The 25,477-nt window shown below is 40.8% G+C and overlaps 1 protein-coding gene across 2 annotated transcripts in view; it reads right to left on the reverse strand.

Moving 5' to 3' along the window:
* LOC134038676 (multiple epidermal growth factor-like domains protein 10) overlaps positions 1–25,477 on the reverse strand; it is a 48,262-nt gene that overhangs the window by 6,513 nt on the left and 16,272 nt on the right. For both annotated transcript variants that reach the window (XM_062484206.1, XM_062484205.1), the window contains exons 2-16: positions 24,358–24,493; positions 22,877–22,978; positions 22,618–22,718; positions 21,152–21,244; positions 15,627–15,873; positions 15,390–15,510; positions 15,035–15,171; positions 8,239–8,451; positions 7,299–7,473; positions 6,717–6,837; positions 6,329–6,492; positions 5,158–5,260; positions 836–982; positions 323–457; positions 45–173 (exon numbers count right to left, since the gene is read on the reverse strand). In XM_062484206.1, the coding sequence (XP_062340190.1) occupies positions 45–173; positions 323–457; positions 836–982; positions 5,158–5,260; positions 6,329–6,492; positions 6,717–6,837; positions 7,299–7,473; positions 8,239–8,451; positions 15,035–15,171; positions 15,390–15,510; positions 15,627–15,873; positions 21,152–21,244; positions 22,618–22,718; positions 22,877–22,978; positions 24,358–24,476 (2,107 nt within the window). In that variant the 5' untranslated portion in view covers positions 24,477–24,493. The remainder of the gene's footprint in view (positions 1–44; positions 174–322; positions 458–835; positions 983–5,157; positions 5,261–6,328; positions 6,493–6,716; positions 6,838–7,298; positions 7,474–8,238; positions 8,452–15,034; positions 15,172–15,389; positions 15,511–15,626; positions 15,874–21,151; positions 21,245–22,617; positions 22,719–22,876; positions 22,979–24,357; positions 24,494–25,477) is intronic.

Below are 25,477 nucleotides of genomic sequence, written 5' to 3' on the forward strand. Positions count from 1 at the left end.
ATCAAGGCAAAAGTATCTAAAAGTAACAGCCAAACCACACTCACGTTGGGAGCAGTCACTTCCAATCCAGCCAGGGTAACACTGGCATGAGCCATCAGCAGGGTTACAGGTGCCGTTGTTGGTACAGGTGCAGCCCCACGCACAGTTTTTCCCAAACCTGCCACTGGGACAAACTGTGTGTGTTTGGGGGTGAGGGAGCAATAAGTGGAGCAAAGTGAAGTTTAGTACAATATAGTTTAAAATAAAGAAAAAAATGGTTCCTGTACTCTGTTTACTGTTACTTGCCATTTTTATGTCATGCAAGGGTAAAGTGTCAACCCACCTTCGTTGCACAGGGCCCCTTTGAAACCCGGGAAGCAGTTACACTGGCCCGAGACATGATGGCATGGCCCATTGTTATGGACACACTGGGGACAGGCTTGGCTGCAGCGATGGCCAAAGTAGCCAGGGGAACAGACTAGCCAGGAACATAAAGTAAAGAATTAGCTACGACCAATAAAAAGGATAATTTCCTGTTTCTTACAACACACATTTGTAAAATGTGTAACAATACATTTTCAATGAACAGTGATGACAAATGTTACAGCACTGTCGGTTTTAAGTGTTTTCATTTTACAATATTCCCAGGTTTGAGATAATACACATTGCTAGTTTGAGATAAAGCACATTGATATAAACATAGATTGCTTAAGTATACCTTTGATTTAGGCTAAATTCATCTTCAACATTCTTTCACTTTCACTGCAAATAGAGAAAGACTATAGACTAGAGAAATACCTTTAAAATGGGATGGTGGCCAAAAAAAAAAAGTATTCTTTAAGTATGGGACACTTACTTATCTGACAGGTGGTCCCTCGGTAGCCTGGGGCACATTCACAGGTGCCCTCGTCAGGGGAGCAGGAGGCCCCGTTCTTACAGTTACAGGGCAGGGAGCAGTTGGGACCCCAGCGGCCCTCCTTGCACACACTGTCACAGTGGATACCTGGAAACACACACACAAACAGGGTTCTTAATCAATCCTGTAGATCATGCAAGGAGCTCCGTAATTTGAATGGAGCTTCAGCCTGAACATAGACTTTAAACAACACTCTATTCTAGTACCATTCATCAATTCTTTGTTGCTTGAAAAAGCTGATACTAAAGCTAGAGCAGAGGCGTTGTTAGACATAAAACTGTACTGGGGCACAGGCCCCATATCCCTTTTTTTTCTTTCAAGCTTGATGCGCACAATGCACTACTAGTCTATAGAAACTCCCCTCGCTTAACCCACTATACAACAGTTCAGGGACACAAGTTTGATATCATCTTTGGCAGGGACATCAATAGTTAATGCGATTCATTAATTCATTCATGTTAATTCATTTGAGCGCAAATAGTGGGTTTTTTTTAGCTTCATGTAATAACGTTTTAATGTTTTAGTCAAAATAAGATGATCGGTAGGTCTCATTTAGAAACTATCTTTAGTTTTGTAATGTTTTCTTGCCTACCTCAATTCTGACTTGTATGCCGAGTCTGACACCTAGACTTCTGTGTGCGTGCTGCAGTGGCTATTTGGCAAGCTCAGAAGAGCGAGCTGACATGGAATTCTGCATGCATCGGTTTGTGTTTTTGGTTAAACACTTTTACAAGCGTTAATTGGGATACTGTGTTTATTTTTTCCAGGATTATCTATCTAAATTAATGCTTTGACTAATAAAGTAAATTGTTAAAACTCAAACTTCAGATTTTACTGGGGCACAGCAGATATATACTGGGCACATGCCCCAGTAAAAGGGGTCTAACAACGCCCATGAGCTAGAGTAAGAAAAATGGAGAGATAGAGATATTTCCTGAACCCTATACTTGAAGTGCAACTCTAACCAGAGAACCTGACCCGCCATTGTTTGACCACTAACCCTGATCTGCTAGACAAAGATGCTGTAACCAACAGATGCTAAACCCTATTGTAATTATTATTGTGTGCACTGTATCATCAGCACACACTTGGGTAAGCCTCACCCTAGCCTCCAGTCTAAGAGATAAATACTTGGTGTTGTTGGGGAGCTAATTACAGAATCGCTTTCCTATCACCAGTGTTGGGGTAGTTACTCAAAAAAAGCAATAGATTACACATTATTAGTTACTTAAAAAAGGTAATGCTTTACTTTACTAGATTACTCACTGCTGAAAGTAACTAGTTACACTACTAGTTACATTACTTTTGGATTACTCTGTGACATCACCTGAGATGCACTTGCCAAATAACAATATATATGCCCAATTCAACTCATACTTATTATAATGAGGACAGATCTCTCTTTTATGCTTTTTAATACCATAAAGCTGACAAAAAAGTTGTGAACATCAACCTAAAAGTTGTCAAGCATAACAAGGCTACAGTATGGCAGTAAGCAAAATGTCTCAAAATAAAATAATGCTTAAAACTTTAAATGGCAACATTTCCTCTACTATGTATGCTGCTACAAGCCTGTTTATCTCTGCTTTGGTAACCTGCTGATGTTGAAAGTCAAGTCGTGGCAGCTTGGCTGGTGTCGGCAACAATGGCAACGGCAACCTTTTATCGGCGTCAGTGTCACTCAGGGTCCGGGGATCCTTAGCTATATTCTTGAGTTAGCATGTTGCCGTTGAAGATGCTTTGACAGATTAGAGGTTGTGTTCGCGGCGGTGGAGAGGTGTTTTTGGCGTGGGCACAATGTACATTGTACAGTTACGTTTTTGTCCTTTCGCGCAACTAATACGAAGTAATGTGCATACCTCCATGTCTCAAAAGACGTCCTAAGCGGCTCTGCCATTCTTGTTTCGCCTCCTGAACTCTGGGGCTAAATCAACTGACTTATGTTAAGCAAACACACGTAGCCTACTGTAAAGGGAAGTTTGATTTGTTGTTTTTTTCTCCTCCCGATATGCAGATCGCAGTAATGCAAGTAACGCAAGTAACGCAAGACATTTTTGGATTAGTAACTGTAATGCGATTACTGATGTTATCAACAGTAATGCGTTACATTGCTCCGAGAAGTCGGAGCAAATGTACAAATTAGCCGTTTCATCAATAAAATACGCACATTTTCAGCAACTACACTGCCCATTTCTCGTCACATTTTAATTCAGATGCTGATTTACATGTACTGTTTAGCTGAAATATGAATTGTAAAAACTTACAGCAATGGCGGTCAAAGGATTCTGTTCGTCCCGTTTATCACGGCAACCCCGCCCCTGACGCAAGCGGTTCTTAATACTGACCAATCACAGCCAAGGGTAGGAGAGGGCACGGAGAGGGAATTCCTCGTCGGAGAGGGCGTTCCCTGTGTCCGTCTCCGTAAAAACGGAGAAGTATAAATCGGCCTTTAGGCCTGACGCCAGCCTTCAAGAATCTAAGCCCACAGTCAATACTGTCTGGCATGACGCCACAAAAACTGTAGGAACACCCTACAGTCATTTGAAGTCTGTTCATATTGTAGAAGTATGACTGTCTGATGTTAGTGGCATTGTTATTATTTGCCAGAAGAACCACATCAGAACAAAGCATGTGTGAGTTGCACAGACAACAATTAATCAAAAAAAGGCTTTGGTGTCATATTGCGCCTCAAACTCTTTCCATCTTTCGCAATTTCAAAGCAAGACAAGGTCAAACGCAAGCTTGTGCACACAGTCAGATTGAGAATAATGTGAATCAGTTACCAAGAACCACAAGAGAACCAGAATACACTCTCAGAATCCTCCCTCCACCATTAAGCCAGCTATTTCTAAGCAGCAAAGAAAACAACAACTAATTGTCCTTTAAAAAAGAATATGAAAGACAGTAAAACAAGAACATTTACAGTTCAATATTGTTTTCAGAATATGAGGATTTCAGGATGTTACAATGGAGGTGTAAACATGGCTCTATCAGCGCTGCCTAGAAAACCGGGATCTTGGTGGGTGGGAGAAAATGGAGAGAGAAGAGAGAAAGAATAGAGAGGAAGAATGGAGGATGACTAATTCAATGAGGAGATTAGAGGCTATTGAGTTTCTCAATTACACAGCTCCCCCTGAGCTACCATAACAAAGGTAAGGGAGAATCATGTCAAGCTTGTTTACCAAGAAAAAACTAGGGATTTTGTTTAAAAACATTTCTTATGAAAACTGACTGTTCTTTTTCTTTTTTGTCTGTCTTTCTCTTACTCAGGCTCACTAAGTCTTTCATTAACTCTTTCTCATTCTTTTTCTTTATTATCCCGGAACCCTGTCATTTCTCCATTCCACTCATTCTCTCACTATCTCCACAAGCATGTCCTTACTCACTGCCTTGTTTTTCCATCTTGTTTCCATCTCTCTTTCCAACCAACGTTTCTCTTTCAAACCTACTTGCTTTTTTCCTGTCTGATACATGCACACCTCCCTTCAACCCTGTATCCATTCCTCTATCTTTCTATCCCCTCCCACCTTCCCCGTCTCTAGGTCGCCTCTCTCCCTCTTTGTCTGCGAATCTCACTCTCTCTCTGTCTTCCCTTTCTCTCTGTCTTCTCTGTTTCTCTCCCTTGCTCTCTCTGCTTCCCACCAGGCTGTTGCAGTCGTGGGGCCGATAGGCTACAGTGAGAGTGAGCGAGGAACCAAGTCCGGGGTACAAAGGCCTCTTTGAGGGGAACTGTTCTCATGTTGCTAGGCAATGCCGGAATGCTGGCGATAAACTCCGGTTAAGTAGCTAGGAAGAAATGCCTTCGTATTAAATGCTTGATGCAGTAAGACAAGGTAGTGGAATTACTATGCTGCCTGCATCTCGACCTGAGCACTAGAGGAGAGGAGAGCAGAGCAGGAGAGAATTCTCATTCTCAGCCCATTGATTGTCTCAGAATTTGCTAATTATTTTGTACAGACATGTCACAACACATCCCCTTTTCCATAAGTATGAGTTGCACAATTTGAACAGGTTGTGTACACAGTACCAGGTAACAAAGGCAGCGTGTAACCAAAACAGCGTGTAACCAAAATCTGCCCAGAAGCAGCAAATTAAAGAGACTGTATACAGTATACTATGAAGAAGGTGTGCAGCACTCAGTCCTCTCACTTGGCTCTCTTTTGAGTCTGCAAGTAAGTATGAGGGGGTGCCACTATTGTATTGGGATCTTTTATGTCAGAGAGTCGACAGTTCTTTTTCCTTAGGTTTGGATCCACACTTACCAGTCCATCCCGCCAGACATCGACAGTGCCCGGTTGAAGGGTGGCAACCATCAGCGTGGCTACAGTCACAGCGCTCCCTACAGTCTACACCATAGGTGCCATCCTGAGAAGATCACAGAAGATACCAGTCTGAATAATTGATATAATCACGATCTGCAAAGTGTATACGGGTTTCCAGGTATATGTTCCCTATATTTTCACAAACATAAATGTACTGTAACTATCTTGAATCTGATACTAACCTCAGGGCAGGGAAATTGTTAAATAGTAAAAGGGCATATGCATTACTAGAATCAGAAATCTAAGTTTACATCCTCAGGCAGATGTTCTCCATACTATATTTTATGTCCTTATTTTATTTTTGTTTATAGTCTGTTCACATCTTTATAATGTACAATAGGAAACATGTTTAATTTAAACATTTTGGAAGGTAAACTGACAAGACTCATTTTATTGTTTGTAACTTAAAAAAATTATAAAGCTGTATTTAAAGTTATTTAGTCGGTCAATGTGAATATGACATTTATGTATCTCACCCTGCAAATCTCTTCAGTACTGAAATCAAGAAAAAGAATGTTCAAACCATAAAACGTATTACTTGGATACTATCCCAACAAATCCTTTGGCTTATTGGCTTCCCAATGCTGAGGCTATTGGAAACAGAACCTGACTTAATCCACTAACTCCTGACTTCCTGAATCCTGGTGCTCTTGGAGAGAGTGGATTTGTAATTATGGCAAGCTCTGGATGAAAGAACTGTAGTGCCTGGCATAGCATGTGACTACTCAACACTTGGTACAAAAAGTTTCCAGCTATAGTTCAAGGATTTCCATGCAGTTTAAACGTTGTTTCGTGCTAGATTTAAATTAAATTTGCTTAAAGATTTAAAAAAGATTAGATCCTAAAAAAATATGCTTTTCTGCACATTTGCTTGGTGCAATTCATATTCAGTAATATGTTATTCAAATGTAGAACACATTAATTGTTGTTTAAATATGTTTTTACTATTATGTATATTCATGACATTCAACAATGTTACGTCATTTTCATTGTATTAATTGTAATTAATTTATTAGAATTGTATTTAATTAATAATAAAAAATAGTAATGGTATACACTCTGTCATGATGCATAGTTGCGCAACAAATGACATCATTTTTAAGTGACTCACCTGACAGGGGAAGTCGCACCGCTCACCCCTCCACCCAGGGGCACAGGTACAGTGACCATTGAGGGCGTTGCAAGCACCACCGTTTCCACACTTACAGGTACGGTTGCAACCCAGCCCCCATGTTCCACTTGGGCAGTTGATGGAGCACTCTACTCCATGCCACCCTATGGAGAAACAATCACCATCACAGACATTGTTATAATGAGAAAGTAGGCTCATATTTACACATAGAACACATGGAAATAAGAATGATGTGAAATTAGTGTTCAAGGGAAATATATACATAGTAAGGATTTAGTTGATGTCACAAATGATCCAGCATACATGAACTAAAATCAATAAACTCAACAAGATGAGTACTTTGAGTGTTTGTTGGCATGAAACCTACCTGCTTTGCAGGAGCAAGCTCCGTCTACCGATGAGCACAGTGCTCCGTTCTTGCAGCTGCAGCTAGATGAGCAGTTGATTCCGTGGGTGCCAGCAGGGCAGGGTGTGGAACAGTTGGGCCCCTGGAAGAAGTTAGATGGGGGGTCAGATGGCTGAGCGGTTAGGGGATCGGGCTAATAATCAGAAGGTCGATTCCCGGCCGTGCAAAATGACGGTTGTGTCCTTGGGCAAGGCACTTCACCCTACTTGCCTTGGGGGAATGTCCCTGTACTTACTGTAAGTCGCTCTGGATAAGAGCGTCTGCTAAATTACTAAATGTAAGTTAACTTCCAGTGTTTAGTATTCATATTTGCATGATTCTAATGCTACCTTTTCGGTACTGTACACTAACAAAGGTTAACATGCTTTTAAATTATAGGGGAATGTGGGAATGTACGAATATTGACTAAGTTTATACTGGACATTTCCTTTAAAGAGGTCAGTACCTCCAATCGGATAGTTATTTTATTATCTCTTATTATTATGTTATCCTTGCAAACCATTCCTACGATTTTGCTTCAGCATCTGTCCGACGTTCCATTACCTTAAAGCCCGGGGCACAGATGCACTCGCCCAATACACTGTGGCAGTCGGCACCATTCTGGCACTGACACACCTGATGGCAAGCTTCTCCGAAAAACCCAGGGGTGCATGTTTCGTTACAGTAGAGCCCTGACCAGCCAGGTTGGCATGTACATTCACCGGACATTGGGTGGCAGCTAAAGGGGCAAAAAGAAAAGAACCTGTTAAGTAAGTGACAGAGTCCATCTAATAACACTGTTGGGCAGCAATCAAATTGTTACAGAGGTCAATTGAAAATGTTCTCTCTTATGGAACATCCCTGAGAACAAGTATGCAAAAGGTAAGACAGCATGTCTAGGATGATGAAGTATTAGCTAACATCCCCTCAGTTCTAAGAGCAGTTTGGGATGTCCACACTTTGCCTGTCAACCACTTAACCCATTCAGATAGTACACCCCTTGTAAAAAATGATCCCAAGAATTTTCGGCTGTTGCGCAGATAGGGGGGAAGGGATTAATGAGGACAGAGGCGGGATCTGTCGGGTCTAAATGCACAATGGGCTTGTTGCTGTTATACCTGTTTAAGTTTCAGCTACCCCCTTCCACCTGAAACAGTAGCCCTATTGAGACAGAGCAGAGCAGCTGTCCTCATCCACGACACATGGACCCTAGCAGCTGTGCCAGCCTATCTGAAATACAGGCACTGGTACAATAGAGATCTGTCTAACTGTCAAACTGTCTGGCACACGCAAACAGACATGGGAAGGTTTAAGCATGCAGTTTATGTGCATATAAACATTGTTAACCACACACAAACACACACAAACACATACAGACTGAATAGGTGGCCTGGGTCCTGGCCCCAATACACATCTGCTTCCCACAGTCACACTCAAACATTAGGGAACAACTCACAGCTGTCAAACTGACAGTAGGGCTACATTGACTTAGGACTTGATTTACCTGCGTGTGTTGTGCGCGTGGCAAGGACACCTCTTGTCACATTTGAGGCCGTAGTGGCCCTCCGGACACAGGCGGACCTCACACATCTTTCCCGTGTAACCCGGCTCGCACAGACACGCCCCGCTGATGTGGTAGCACTTGGCACCGTTTACGCAGCGGCACGTCTGGCTGCAGCCCATGCCATACGTGCCAAACGGGCATTCGTCCTGGCACCTGCAGACAGGGGATGAAATAGAGGTCTGGGGTGAACTACTCAGATTCAAAGTTGATTGTTGCGGGCCACATGGTCCCGTGGTCTAGGTTCTACACATGCAGCACTTAAGCTTTTGACTTCTGTTTCATCACAATCCCCTGTTCTACCTTTCTTATGATTCTAATCATTGTAAAAAAAAGCATATGCACCAAAAAGTTATATATTTCAACGTTCACGGGTATGTGGCACCTGAAAGTCTGAGGGACATGCGGTTGACACTCTTTTTCACAAGAATCATACTTTTTTCAAATAAACCAAACCCTTAAAAGTCTAATAGCTAGGGTGCTTAAACGTTTTGTAAATAAACAATACATCTCAACCAAAGTATCTTTTCCTTGATTACAGATACTGTACAACCAAAAGCTGATCTTTTCAAGGTGATTTTCACCACAAAATCAAGCTCTGTTTATGACTTGGAAAACGTTTGCCGTTATAATGAAAACGTTCAGCAATCCCACAATGATTGGGTTGAGGAAAAAGATGGACAAGATTCTTACAAGATTGTATCAGTAAGTTTTTCCGTTAGAATTATGCGTTTTCCCAGGCTTTTCAGTGTCCCTCGATATGTATCTATTGGTTATCATTAGTCAACTGTGTTGTATTACTGTCTGTCATTCACATACCTGTTAATCTCTCAAGTGATTTATAAATCTACAATTTTAGACACTGTTTCAGTCCTTCTGGCAGACAGTACCAATATATACCTTCAGAATATTGAGGGTTTAGCTTTATAAAACAACACTCTTAAATTCCTCACCACAACTCATTTGCACTACATTCCATTTCCATCTTTTAAGTGACCACTAGACTATATTTCCTACTTGTTGATAGTCCAGTCTCCCTCAGGACTACAACGCTTCTTAGCCCCTATCTCTCTCACTGGAGCAAAGAGGCGCTCTTAGCATTCTCCAGCATTAGCACTGTTAGTGATTGCCTACATAAAATGAATGAAGCTGTCAAACTCTTAGGATTCAAAGCATGCCAATGGGACCGCACTTATCACACTCATTATTTTGCTTAAGCAGATGGCATTTGTCAAGGTCAGTTTGTCAAAAAACTACAAGTAAAGTACAGAGACAGCTGGGTGTGAACATACACATGGGGGCTGAGACTTGCAGTCTTTACAAGAAGTGTAAGCAGTACTGCTACTAAATTCCTCCTCCAGCCTTACACCCTCCGCCACCTACGGTCTTCTTCTCACAACCGTCTGGTGGTCCCACCGCTCAAGAGCGCCCGGTCCCAACACAAGCTCTTCTCCTGTCTGGCCCCCCAATGATGGAATCAACTCCCCACCTCCATCAGGGACACTGACTGTCTCCCCACCTTCAAGAAAAGGCTCAAGACGCACTTGTTCCGGGAGTACAATGGCACTTAGGAATGCTTGGCTGGACCTGATGTTAGTTTCCTCCAGGATCACAATGACTTGTATTGAGAGACTTGTTGCTCTTGTTGGTTAGTTGTAACGGTTTCAAATTCTTGTACTCGCTGTGAAATATTTTACTGTTGATTGTTTTTTCTACAGGTACACTCTTGCACTCTTGTGGGGAGTTTCATGTTGTTCAATTGTAACTTGTTTAACTGCATGCTCTTATGGTTCTTCCCTTTGGCACTTATTTGGTTTTCCACAATGTATGCTTCATGTTTTGGCTGCTCGCAATGTTTGGGGCTATCTCGTTGTTATGATCAGTGACCTATGCTCTTTTGTAAAGCTCTCTCTTGGAAGTCGCTTTGGATAAAAGCGTCTGCTAAATGCATAAATGTAAATGTTAATTCAAATGTAATAGTATTGTAGCCTCTTTGTGTATATCTAAATAGATGTATTATTCCAGGAAAACAGATGCCCCCCTCCCAACACACAAAGCAACACCCACTCCGACAACACACAAAAACACCAACTCAAACTCACTCCTAAACCTCCACACATGCACACAGATACCCAAACACCACCCTACTGTACCTCCCACCTCATAAACACACACACGCACACACATCCCATCCCTATTTCCTTCAACAAACCTGTTACCCTGGTCTGGTTCTAGTTTCCAGTCCTGGTCTACAGTAGGGTGTGTCATAGTTGGGCCCAGTTACTAGCCCAGCGGTAGGGCACCAGAGGTTTTTTGCTTTGACATTTGGCTTCCCTCAAGCCCTTATTAACTCATAAAAGTGCACTTGCAGTGCTATTCCTGTACATTCACTGGGCAGGCTAAGTATATGGTGCGTTTTCTCTGATACTGCTAATTATATGGACTTAAAGCTCTACTCTACTGCCTGGCATGGCTGAGTGCATGAGAACACTGATTGGGGAAGCTATGTTTACAGTTGTGAACATTCTCTCTAGCAAACACTAAGATCTCAGTGTTATTTTTCCATTTATTTATCACTTTTTCAAGACTAACTGAGCATTCTTATTTCTCCCTTAGCGCCTTCACTCTATATTAAAAACAATGCTTTATTTTGAAAAAATGTGGGCTATTCTAGGATCAGACCTTAAGGGGTGCTCAGCCCCCAATGAGAATGTGACATGAATACAGTGCCTTGCAAAAGTGCTAACCCCCCCCCCCCCTAAACCCCCTTATAACCGGCATGCGAAAAAGGTCAGGGGTAAAAAAGGTGAGAAGGATACGGCGAACCCCCGACCCTCTAGGAGGTTCCGGGGGCATGTTCCCCCGGAAGAAAACATATTACATTTTAAAGTTAAACACATGAATGTGGTGCACTTTGAGAGCTAAATTAAGAGAACATTTAGATTTTTAGGGGTGCTGAGATGAAATCTAGGGGTGCTTGAGCCCCCTAAAAAGGATCTAAAATCGCCACTGGGTTGGAGACATTTCATTAATATTCTTTTTGGGGCTTCCTGAAACGTGGTCCATGAACACGGCCAATTATCACACACCACCCACTCCTGTGACATGTCAGATTACCTCAAAAAGGTACACATTCATCACAAATTTCTTAAAATGTTTTAACCACAAGAGGTTGAAAGGTCTGCAATTCACCACCAAATAATAATAACATTTTGCAAATATTTGTTGTGAATACAGAACAGGATCGATCAGTTTACCCATGCCTGAGTATTAACCATCTGTGTTTTACAAAAAAAAGGGTTTGGTGTTTAGTTACTTTTCAAGCCTTTTGGGAATTGCTTGATATATGTGCACAGCGTGTAATGCAGATTCAATTTTGGGCATCCATTTTCGTATATAAAACCATGACTCGGGATAGGTCTTACATACGCAAATATGAATTATTATCTCATCATTTGGCACTACTCTTTCTATGATGCCAGATGCATTCTCAGAAGCATTTTCCCAAAGGATCAAATTATTTTCTACTCGTGGATTTCGAATACATTCAATGTTTCTGCATGTATTTTTACACTGTCTGAATGTCTGCCACCACTGGGCCAAGACATTACTATTTGTAACACCATCTAGTTGCTACTCTGTGGGACCCAGAAGCAAATAACTGTGTTTATTTGTTGTGAATTTTAATTTTAATTTGTTGAAAGAGGCACATTAAATCTTAGTCAAATTAACGCAATGTGTTGTACTAGATTATGTTATATTGTAGAGAGTATACCTGTAAGCCTTTTAATGCATTCTTTAAGTTTTATATCATGCTTTCAGGAAAACTGACAAGGGAAGGTTATTTACAATTGTTGGAATCAAGCCCAGGTCCAGTGTGCCATGGGAGAGTCCATATAAGTGTAAGATGTAGCCTAGCCTACAACTCGGGCATCCCATGACTCTCCAGGCTGACATACAGTAGACAGAGTTCTAGCCACAGAGACATCATGCATCCTACTGTAACCCTAGTGGTATGGACCTGATCCACACTCCTGTGGTCAAACACACACACAACAGCAGACACGCACACACACAAACACACAAACACACATACATCCTTGCACACACTCACATACAAACACAGGTGGATAGCAGTGTACACACACACAATTCTATTCACTTCCATTCGCTCCCTTTTTTCTCTATCTGTAACCAAAAAACACACACACAAAAATGTGCACACACACACAAACACAGCTGCTACAGAGAAAAATGGCACCAAGTTTAAAGGACGACTAAGAGTGTTCTTTATGCCTATCAATGTGGTTGGAATGTTTGAGTGGACTTGAGTGGAGTGTGGGAACAGAAACTTGTCCTTGGCATCTGAAGCCTTGAAAAGTGAACACACATAATTGTAAACACATATTAATATAGGAATTCCATTCAACATACAAGCAAGTATGTACCAGACTTGTCTACATAGAAAAACATCAATAACTTCACCTCGAAAGCCCTTTGTTCACTGAGCCATTCTCGGTTGGTTGGACACAAATGTGGAGGAGTTGTGGAGGGAAAACAATAACATTGCTAAGTTTAGCATTAGCCTAGCATCTTCTGTAGTGTGTTTACTGTGTCACTGTAAGTTAACTCCCCTACGAGAGTAATGACAGGACTGTGGCTAGATACCACATAGGGACGTAAGACAGGAATAATAGATTGCAAGGACAAAATAGTAAATGTTTTATGTACTTGCTTTTTTAGAGGGTATGATATATGAGTTCATATAAACTTTCAGCAACATTTTACACATTAAGGTAACAGAGCACTACCTATGGTAACAACATTGTAGTTACATAGGAACTGCAAGTTATTACACAAGTGAAACTTAGTTTGGAGAAGGTTGGACTTTCCATAGGTAAGTAGATGTTAACTGCCTTTTTACAATATCCACTTTCTTATCATACCTCTCCCCATACTGTGCCTTCTTTTAATTTTGTAATAACCTACTACCGCTAACACCTTACACCATGTAATACCATACATAGCAATTCCTATGTACTTACAATGTTTTTACTATAGGTATTGTGATGTAGTTACATGGTAGTTCATGTACTTTGATGTAAAGTGAAGAAGTAATATTATCCTGAAACCTGGAAAAAGTGTCTGGATTTGTCTGATAAATATGTTTTAAGGAAAATAGTATTATATAAATATATAATAAGGAAAATACGCTAAATGTCACCATACTTTTCTGATTTGAAACTTAATTAACTAACTAGAGATCCTCTCACGTTCTCATGAGGTTTTCCACATTTGTGATATCCCATCAAAGTGACTTCATTTGCGTCAAAGTGTGGCATGGTTGACAATGAACGCAAACCGAATATCAGACTGTACATGTCCCTGGAAGTGATGTATGGAGTTAGATTAGTTTCATAATTCAAACAAACAAACGTAACACGATTCACAAATGTATTTCATGATTCACAAATAAATGTAACGTGATTCACAAATAAATGACCCCATTACATTTGTTTGCAACCTGACGAACACGAGTTACAAATCGGAGAACACGAGTTAAAAATCCCTGCATTTGTGTGTGTGGATTTTTGGAACTTTCCTGACGCGCTTAGATTCACAAATGCATTTTTTTCAAAAAGATATTCTCTGCAGCCTATCAGATCGTCTCTTCACATTTTAGCCAATCACATTAACGTGTCTATGTGGACTTCAACAACCTGCCATAATAACGGACAAAATGTCTCCTTCAGATCACGAGCAATGTCGTCTGGTAGCATGTAGGTGAAATACTGCTTGTTAATCTTATTAAACCGATTATCATACGTGATTGAATATTCTTGAGAATGGCAGGATCCATGTTTAGTAATTTTAAGTGTTTCCTAGGCTAACGTTTAGCAAGATAGCTGTGATTGGCTAAAATTGGAAAAGACATCTGATAGGCTGCAGAGAATATCTTTTAGAAAAAATGCATTTGTGAATCTAAGCGCGTCAGGAAAGTTCCAAAAATCCACACACACAAATGCAGGGATTTGTAACTCGTGTTCTCCGATTTGTAACTCGTGTTCTCCGATTTGTAACTCGTGTTTGTCAGGTTGCAAACAAATGTAATGGGGTAATTTATTTGTGAATCGCGTTACATTTGTGAATCACGAAATACATTTGTGAATCGCATTACATTTATTTGTGAATCATGAAATACATTTGTGAATCGTGTTACGTTTGTTTGTGAATTATGAAACTAATGTAACTCCATAGTGATGTAGTTAATCTGTTTGAGTAAATTACCAGGACTACTGTGGCCAGATCAAACCACTGGCCAAAAACAAGGTCAGTAAGTAGAGGGCAGGAGTTAGCGAGAAATTAACCCACACAGCCAATCGTTCTTGACAGGGACTTGTAAATGAAGACCAGCTTAAGATAGTCAAAATATTAGCAGTTATTCTTGTGACTCTATCAGTAAGCAGTAGACTGTTAACTAAATTTGGAAAACATTTTCTATTAAGGTTACATTAACTACTATGTAATTATATATTAATGCCTATAGTAAAAATAGGTACCTAGGTTAAATGTAATTAAATAATATTAAGTGTTAGCTATTGCTATGTAGTTACATGATAGTTAATGTTACCTTAATGTAAAGTTTTTCCCACATTTCATTTTGTTGAATATATGAATAAACAAAGAATAATGTATTACTATTAAATGTATAGAACAGACACCCTTAAGGCTTTCTTACCGTTCTCCAGTGTAGCCAGGGTTGCAAAGACACTGGCCTGTGGACGATTCGCACTTGCCCCCATTGTGACACTGGCACTCCTGAGAGCAGTTCCTGCCAAAGCGACCCTCTGGACATGGCTGGCCGCACACCGTACCCTTAATACAAAGGCATGTACATAAGGATCATATATAATCAATGTACTGATAGATGTTATCCTGTAAGCATTAGGAGACCAAAAAAATAGTAGTTTTTGGTGTCATTGCATGTTTGCATGAGTGGATGCATGAACTGTAAATTCAGTGAACTGTTGTCAGTGTGTGTGTGTGTGTGTGTGTGTGTGTGTGTGTGTGTGTATGTGTTGAGGATGAATTACCATCCATCCAGCTGGACAGTAGCACTGTCCAGTGATGTGGTGGCACACCCCACCATTCTGGCATGGGCATCTCTCCTCACACTGCTGACCATGCTTTCCTGGTGGGCACAGGTCCTCACAGCTGTGGGCATCAAAGAGAGAGACAGGTTAATGATTGATGTTTACTTGGTGTATTGCGCCCTCATCTTCACCTGCCTCTATATACGTGTGTGTGTGTGTATGGGTGTGATGACTTACAAAGCGCCGGTGTATCCCGGCGAACAGTTGCACTCCCCAGTCACGTGGTGGCAAGTGGCACCATTCTGGCACTGGCATTTCTGTTGGCACCCATTTCCATAGGTGCCAGCATCGCAGTGTTCCTCGCAGCGCCAGCCCCGGTACCCGGGGTTGCAGATACATGCCCCGGTGATGGGGTTACATAATGCCCTGTTTTGACACTGGCAGCGGTTACTACAGTGGGGGCCCCAATGGTTGTTGTCACAAGCTAGGAAAGGGGGGAAAAGAAAAAACAAAAAGATTGTTCATTCTATTCCATTAGATTTTGGTCATAAATTCATTGTGTGAGTCTGTTAAGTTAATACAGAATACTGTACGAGTTGTTAGACTCATAAATGTCGACACAAGTTTTTTACCCCAAAAAATCCCACATCCTGGCCAAAGCTTCATAGATCATATTGAAATAGAACGGATTATGAGGCCACATAAAATCAGGTCAGAAAATACCACATAGCCACAACCTGCTCTTACGTCTATCATCTTTCATGGTTGTGGAGTCACCAGGATATATTTTTGTCCCTGACCTGCTTTGAATTGCAACAAATCTGCTGTCTACCCTACCCTACCATCACCTCAGCAAAAACCAACATAGACGTACGTTTGTTCAACTTCTCCAAACATCCAATACCCAAATGAAAGTTGAGTTTAAACATTTTAGGACACGTTGAACATGACCTTATACCCACCCTGTAAACCTTTTGCAGAGGGGTTTCAACCACAATTAGAGAACAACCCAAATGTTCAGTGAGGATTTCCTGCATTATTCCAATGGATCCAACAGTCCTATCATCAAATTCACAGAGGATGGGAGGGACTGCAGTTACAGCTTACAATACTTTAAAGGTTGTAAACTTGAGCCACCCCAGAGTGCCTTTTACTGCATGTTTATTCTAGAAGGCTTTAATCTTCGAAACACATCTTCATGTAAAAAGTTAGTTATTAGTTGAATGGGTTTGGGAAATTACAAGACCGAAAAGATCTGCAGTTATCTCACTGCCAAACTCTGTATTAAAAGAGTTAGTCCAACATTATACCAATAAGTTATGAAGAATGAGTCTATATCGCTGCTTTCCCAGTGCTGGAAGGACAACTATAGACTCTAACTCTTTAGATGGAGTTGTAGAATATGCAGTAAGGGGAATTCTGAAGAAATCTACAGAATCTAGAATTTCATGATGATTCTTAAACATATTTAACACCTTGAGTTACTTTTTAATAGGGACCCCACTTTCCAAAGTGTCTTTGGCTTGCTTCATTGGCTTGAAGGTGCAACTCCATCATGCAGTGCACCTATGCACCGACAGTATATCTACAAATGAACACTACAAAAGGTAGGTTAAATTGATCTTAATGAAACACCCTTGGATGAGAGGATGCATGTGGATGCCACATGTTGTCATAGAGGCCATAAATCTATGGATGTCTAGCCTGAGTGACACTGTGGTCCATGGACGGATGCGTGTGTGCCATTCCATTCTCATGGAGCTGAGACCACTATTCAGAGGGACTTAACAGGTCTATTATGTCTCCTGCATTAGTCCAGAAAGAAGCGCCCTGTCTCATCTCGGGCCTGAGCACCTCGCATATCACACAGGATGGCCCGGAAGAGGAAGAAAGTGTCTGTGTGAGCGGTGCAAGCCGGGGGTGTGAGGAAGAGGGAAAGCAAGACCAAATCAGAGTAGTGAAGGTAGAAAGAAGAGGTACTATAGGGAGAGATAGGCAGTGAGAGAGGGGGGGAGGGAAAGAAAAAGAAAGAAAGAAAAAGGGGAACTGAACTCAAACATAGAGTTAGAGAGCAAATAAATAAGTAGGGAGAGAGAAAAATACACAGAGGGGGAAAGATACAAAAAAGAAAGCAACAAAAGAAAGAAAGCAGGAATGAAAGGAAGGAATAAAGAAAGACCCAGAGAGAGAGAGAGAGAGAGAGAGAGAGAGAGAGAGAGAGAGAGAGAGAGAGAGAGAGAGAGAGAGAGAGAGAGAGAGAGAGAGAGAAAACACTTACATTCAACACTGGGACTCTACTACCTTTATGAAAGCTGACCTAGATAAAGAGGACCCACCACAACCTGCCCTGGAGGGATTCTCACACTGCAGCCTTGGGACAGCTTGTTCTGCTTTGTCGCCCTATTCAAGACCCAGCAACCCCCCTAAACACACACATCCACTCATGCGCACTGAAAATAAGTAAAAGGGAGAGAAGGAAGGAAAGGGAGGAAGGAGAGAGGGATTTTACCATGTGGTTGTTTATATCACGATTTGGGTCAATATGTCCTGTTTTGAAAGTAGATTGTTTTCAATAACTTAATAAGGAAAACTAAAATGATGAATAATTTATGACTAACAAGCTGTGTAAGTTTATAATACACTCCAGGTTTTCATGTGTCATGTATTCACTTCTTTGTTCATTGGACCACTACTGAAAAAAACTAGTTTTTCGTCATAGAAAGAAAAATAAATTGAAAAACATTGAGTAATTTGACCTTCCATTTGAATGTTGGCCCAGACCTTGCCCCAGACCAAAGAGTGATGGAAGTAAGGATGTAGGGACAGCGAGAGGGAGTGTTTTTCCATTTGTTTCTGATCGCCCACTCTGCCATGCAAAGCTATGCACAGTGCGTCAGTCCAGCAAGCTCCTGGGAACAGTCATTTTTCTTCACAGGGATCCGTAGGATTCCAGATGACAAAAAACATCTGTACGATTCCTCATGTTTTCCACAGTATTGTGTGGACCACTGCTCATATTTACTATCTTTGTGTGTGTGTGTGCGCGTGCATGCGTGTGTGTTTCTAAGGAATCAACGATGGTGATTAACTTTTGAGTGATACTAGATTGAGATATTCAAGCTGGCCTGCTGAAATGTAGTTTGTGAGGTTATTTCTCATAGTTTTCTGAATGCATGGCCTATGACCGACAACAACAATTTTCTGCCATTTTACTGTAACTGGACAACAGTACAAGTACTTTAACCATTTGCTGAAGCCAAACATGTATATTAATTATCTAAGAAGCAAAAAGGGACATCGGTCAGCTTTCAGTGAAATTCAGAAATTCAGCGTGTCTCAATGGAGACAAAATCTCACATATCTCTGTGTCAGGCACACACATAGACCTAACACTAGACACACTGCTTTTGGACAAATGGTCTTAGCTGGTTTGTGTGTGAGAGTGTCATTGCAGGGAACACAAACCCTCCTAATTTGGCATATAATTCACTCAAATTTACCAGGCTCCAAGCTAACTAGATAACCATACATGTAAACCTACTCGTAAACAAAAAAGTGAACACAGTAAAGCAGTTTTACGGCTGCAGAGTGGGATTGAAATTGGATCCGCCACCTCAAAATTATTCTCAACAGCTGGTTGCAGTGTTTCTTTTTAAGTGATTGTATGAATGACTGAAAAGTTACAGTTCGACATTATACTGTATAATAGCTAAATAGTATGGCTAAATACCGAATAAACTAAGAGTTTAATACAATTAAGAGGTGATGAGATTGAGAACATGATTCTTTCTTTGGAACAGTTTATGGCCAATGACTCTCCTGAAATATAATAAGAATAGTCCTCCAGAGTTCCTTGTGTTCTTGCTGTCATGTGTCCGGCCTACTTCTAAATCACAAGTCCTAGGCCCTGAGGTGATTTCCTGCATTACTATCTCTTTCTTATTCTCCTTTCTCTTCTTTTTCTCTTCAAAAAAATAAATGTCCTCCCTTTTTTTCTTGTTCGTGAACCCCTAAAACCATCCTCAGACATATTGTTGGGGTCTCTTGACCCGTTAAATGGATGCAACAATAGGTCTGGTCTTTTTGGCCTCTTGAGGAAATGAAAGTCACATTACTTTGGTAATGTTGAATGCATGTATCGTTTTGAGAGGCCACCGAAACAGAGACTGTATGAGCTAAGGCTACTTGGTTTAAAAGGAAAAGGATATTCAAAACATGGTCATCTTTGGCTCTTCCAGTCAGTGACCTGGCTCTAATCTTTTCAAAGGGCAATAAAGAAGGGCCACATGTGAAGATTACATGTAGCACAATGGTAGTATATTGCTATCCATCCATGATCAGTTATTTTGTTAATATGTTAATACATAATACATATGTTAATATATCCCATGCCACATGTGCCCCTACCTACTGTAGACTGACGCACAAATGGGCCATAGGCAGACAACAGACACTGAACCTTGTGTGTGTGTGCGTGTGTCTGTGTGCAAATGATACCATAAGTATGGGACAATTCTTAGATAGTTTTTTTCTTTCAGTTAACAATGCTTACATACCACAATGTGAAAGTGGACCTTAACTTATTTACTTTCACCTTCATATCACAATCTTTTCAGTCGCTATGCAAGAAAATGTATGTAGCTAAGAAACACCAGTTATCCACATTTCTTTACTGTGGTGCTATGCATCTTTCAACAGAAAAACTGTATCTACTTGATAGCCATTTTTTTCAAGTTTATCTATTTAAGGAAGACAGTTAATTAGGTAGCATTCTAGCTTGACAGTATCAATGCGGACCAGACTCCTTGCCAGACAGACTAGTCCAGCCTGTTCAGGTCCACAGGGAGTCTTCAGTTCCAGACACAACAAGTCTTCTTTATTAAAAATCTTAAATAGAAGACAGTGGGGCACACGGCCCCTCATATAGACACAGAAGTATGGAGATGCAGTTGCACACATGCTTAGAACTCACATACACCCATGCGTGTGCATGAGTAAAAACACGCCGGCAGGAACTTACGCTTACACAAACACACACACACTCACATACACTTCCATTTGCAGTGGTAACACAAACACCCCGCAATCCCTTAAATCACGTAATACACCCACAAAATAATCCTTTTCACCTAAATATTAAATAACCCAGACTTCCTTCTCATTCTTCATTAAAAGTGTCTCTCCCAACATTCGAGTGGGGGGTAGGGGAGGCGGTTGGCATAGAGGGGTTGGCAGAGATGTCCCAATTCAAGCAAACCCCAGCGAAGATATGGCTCACACAAGAATAGGGAGGATGCCCCCCACTTTACCCACAGCTGTCTTCTCTGTAATGCTACAAAGGAAGGGGGGCTTACAGTAACTGGTATCATGTCCTTCATCCTTCAAAGAGGTTCCACGTAAAAAAAACTACTGGGGGGGTGGGAATTGTATTAGTAAAAGGAGTTTAGTTTGGGATAAAAGAAGACCTGCAACAACATTTAGAAACCAAATTTTAGTTAAGTAAGTTAGTTGACCATATGGAAGGGATGAGGTGGTGATAGTGGGTATGTGTGTGGTGAGTGAAGAATAATTGTTTCTAAGAGAGCCGATATGCCTGTTAAGGTTTTTATGAGTGAAAGTTTGTGTGCCGTGAAGCGTGTGAGTGAGAGAGACTGTGTGTGTTTGCTTGTGTGTGAGAGAGAGAAACAGAAAGACACGAAAAGAGACAGAGACAGAAAGAGACAGACAGAGGCAGACAGACAGGCACAGCTGAGGAGCCTTACCGCTTGAGCAGTTGGAGCCCCCCCACCCAGGCTCACACTGGCAGGTGTTGGGGGCCACGCAACGGCCATGAACACACTTATCCACACAGTGGGCTGGAGAGAGGGAAGAGGAGGAGAATACAAATAAAGAAGGAGAGAAAGGGACATGAAAATGTTAAGAAATTTGTCATACAAGAAATACATAGGGTGTTTTTTTTTTTTTTTTATATATATATATATGTCAATGATGTCATTTGTTTTATAGTCATAAACCTTTCAAAAAATGTAAAAGTAACAAGCAATTGAGAAGCTAAATAGTAAAAAACTAAAACCTTTTTTGCTCGAATTCTTAACCTGATGGTTAGGTTATTGAGTATTGTAACTCCCTAAATATGTCCATGTCATTAACTATGCTTCTTAATAAGATTTGATAATCCAGCTTTGATACAAATCAGAATCTTTAAGTGTGTGTCTGCATTAATAGACACTATGTTGCTTTCATCACGTACAAAGTAATTCAGCCATCTCAGTTTGACACAATATGTCTGCCCTTCAGACACACTGTACAGTAAGCCTATTGATAAAGGAGGAAACTGAGGGGCAGCATGTGATAGTTGCACACTGTATCCTGTTTACAACAGATCTCTTTCAGAATGAAGATAAAGTCCCCTTTGAGCCTTAAGTCACATTATACCCCATCCCTCAAGTAAATAAAAATGCTGATTCACTGCAGATAAAGAAAGTGGCTATCGCTCCATCTTTCATGTTGTTGGCTAGTTTAGATATTTTAACTCCATTGGCCCTAATCTCAATTCAAATTAATGGGATGAGAAATCAAACTGAAATGTCTATCTTTGTAACCCGTGAAACAAACCAATGGAATGAATGTCTCTAAACAGGATCAGAGACAAGATTCTTTTAGCTATGATATGGTTGATAAATTTAGTGTTGTATTTTTTTTAATTATGTTTTTTTACTGCTTGCCCCTGTTGCAGAGTCAGTTGTCGTTTTTGTCATTGGGCTTTCCCTGTTTCTCTGTCTGCCGAACACCTGTTCTTGGTTCCTGGCACCTGATTGGCTGTCTTGCCACATGTTGACAACAGTCATTAGGGTTTAGCCTGACTAATTCATTTTCCAAGTGGAACAGTCAGCAAACCCCCTATTCCCCAAAACTCAGATCTTTAAATGACTACATACTACATTCCACCTAAAAGTATACTCAAGTTACTCAATAATAAATGCTTACAGCACTATATGTATACAGAGTAATGTGATACTGTACTGTACAATTTATCACAGATCTACTGCACGTTTAGAAAATATGCACAAAAATGCATACACTCAAACCATTGATATGCCCGTGGTATACATTTGTCATCCATTTTATTGGATGACAAATGTATTTTCGTAAAAGAAAGAAACAAAGGAAAAGCACAGTCAAAAGAATTGGAACAGGCTTTAGGGATACTAGACCAGCTGATACTCACGGATACACATCTCCCTACTCTCATAAAAGCCTGGGCAGCACTGGGACTTGCGGCGGTACATGGTTTTTTCTCCCCGGCGGTAGGCAGTCCTGTAGCTTACCCTTTAAACCAAGAGAAATGGCAAGATAAGTAATTGAGAGATTGGCAAGAAGGATGCAATCAAGAAATTATTCAAAATACATTTCAAGCAATGCAAGGAGATAAATATTCAATAAGGTTTCTATGACTTTCATGCCTTTCACACACATAGGCTCTTTACCTGTGTCTTGTGCACTTGAACCAGTTAAGGATGTCAGCGCAGCTGGTGTAATAAATCTGATCAAAGGGGTGTGCATACGACTCCTGGACAGTGACAGAGTAGCTAATGGAGAGAAAAAACAAAATAGGGAAATATGGGAATGGTTTTAGGAGAGAAGACAACGGGGAGGCTGAAAGAAAGGGGGCGATAGGATAGGGCAGTGAGATACTCATGACATCTCTTGCTCCCCACTGTTTATACAATATAGCCGATGTGTGGTCTAATACCTTCTTTCTCTCTAAAAGGCTAACTTCTAGCTAAGGCTAGGCTAGGCTAAGGCTAGGGCTCTGTTAACCCTTAAGTGGATTAATAAGGCCACTATTAAGGTGCTTGTTGGTATATATCCAAATGGGATTGGATTAGGCCAGTGGCTTTATCCTGACCCCCCTAGTTGTCCCTACATGGTTGGTAGTGAGTGAAATAGCTTAATTCATTGTGTGTGGCCCTGCCTTTCAACTCATCAGTAGACCGTGCGTGTTTATAAAAAAATTATAAATACGCCAACAATTAAGTTTCCTTTGCAATTCAAGATGGTTAGCTGCAACAATCGCTCCCTTGTAACATGCAGGTGACAGTTGTGACAACAGAGTCTTTTGCAGAGGAAAGCAGCCTCATATGAAAAGGGAGTGGCTGGTAGGTAGATAGGCACAAGATACTTCAAGTGCTTGTAGACCTTTAAAAGACACATTTCTAGTTTGGTTTCATCGTAAAAGTGCACAAATTTGAGGGACACTGTCAGTAAGTGCTCTATTAAGGTCACATGTTGTAATGCAAGCTTTCATGTTGGGAGGAATCAGTCAACTGGTGTAATTTGTGTGCAACAGACTAGTTAGTACATATTTACAGTGACCCATTTAGAACTTTATGGAATTTCCTTTGAGCAGGAAATTCAAGTAATTGAACATACAATACATTTGTTTCAAGTGATGCATGTGTTTCGGAAAAATGTAAGTGTATAATTCAATCTGTAATCATAAACAACAGGAAAGCTTACCCCCATTCCCTCTCACACTCCCTCTCAAAACCACACACATACTGTGTACCCCTTCTCTCTACAGTCTGAGGGAGCTGTTCCATGACTGTATTGCTTCTTAGTTGTCTGAAAGGGTGCAGCTGTTTCCCCAGATTACGCAGTGAAAGTAAATCTAGCTGGGAAAGCTGCCTCCACGTTTGTTCTTTTCAATCTGCTTTAATGGATTTCTCATCCTCCTATTAATTTTGTCCTGCAAATCTGTCTGACAAAAATGTAGGTGCAGGATTCAAATGAGCTACAGCTAATGCTGTTTTGTCTAGCAGTGCAATGCATAACCTTTTAATGTTACTTCAATGATGACCGGAATCACCATGGTGTATAACACAGGCCTAGTACTCTATGCAAGTATACATTAGAATAGATTATTCTCAGCCCTTGTGTAAAAGGGGGTCCAGTGGTTGTGGCTCACCTCTCCCAGTGGCTGCAGACATTGGGGTCCTCCAGGTTGAGGGAGGAGGTGGACCTCGGCAGAAAGCAGCAGGTCGCCGCCAGTAGGATGTTCAAGGAATGCCACAGGAAGCGGGCCATCTTGGTCAAAGCTACACCTAGGAGGAGGGAGAAAATTGAGTTGTATTTAAGTTAGTACTTACATTTTACAACTGATATTTCTGTATATTTTAATTAAGTATGCATACTTATTATTTAATAAGTTAGCATTGATTAAAAAGCCTACAACATAAATTTGTTGCTGCTCATTTACTCTTCTCGTGTTAAGACGGACAAATGTGTCGTCTTAACCTGAACGCAAAATTGCATGTTTTGGCACATATGGCGTTCCATAAGACTACCTACTCAAATCCGGCTACATATGATACATTATCACCCTGTCCTGTGCCTAGCGCCTTTTTGTTCTTAAGTAGCCTAGTTGATTTACAGTTCTACCAGTTAGCAAATAGTAACCTAGTTAGTACCTCCCGGAAGCTAAAAAGCTATAGCTAACAAAAACTGAGAAATATCTGCAAAACACACAGGATGACACCGTGGATGTAGCCAGCTATGTTTTCTGCAATAACACCACCCTGGGCTGTATTTTTTGTCAGCTAATAGCTATGCAAGTAGCAAAATTACTTGTCGTTCACTGAGTCAGTCTCCTCTGAACACAGTGAACATACCAGCTTGAATATATTGTACAGGCCTTTGTACAAACGCATGCGTCGTGTGTCATTGTGACGATTCTGACTGTGGCTAGCTACTTAGCTACCATTAGCTTTTTGCTACAAAAACTTAAATTCTGCCTAAACCATGCAACAAAACATTTGCAGAAATACAAGCAACGCAGTTGGGATGACAACGAACATTTAGACACAGACACTGTCTATGTAGTGCAAAAATGTAGGGACTAGTTAGGGTATGAAAATAATAATGAATAAAGAAATAAATATATATGAGAGAGAATAGCTGCCAGTAGTTCCTCATAGGACACCGTTTGGTCCGGGCAGAAACGAATAACTTGAAGCTTGGTAAGATTGATTCTCGCATGGTTGTGATCTCGCAAAGCTGTCTTAAAAGGTTAGGCCTTTTATCCCAAG

The sequence above is a fragment of the Osmerus eperlanus genome, chromosome 18, assembly GCF_963692335.1.
Source record: "Osmerus eperlanus chromosome 18, fOsmEpe2.1, whole genome shotgun sequence".
Taxonomy (NCBI): Eukaryota; Metazoa; Chordata; class Actinopteri; order Osmeriformes; family Osmeridae; genus Osmerus; species Osmerus eperlanus.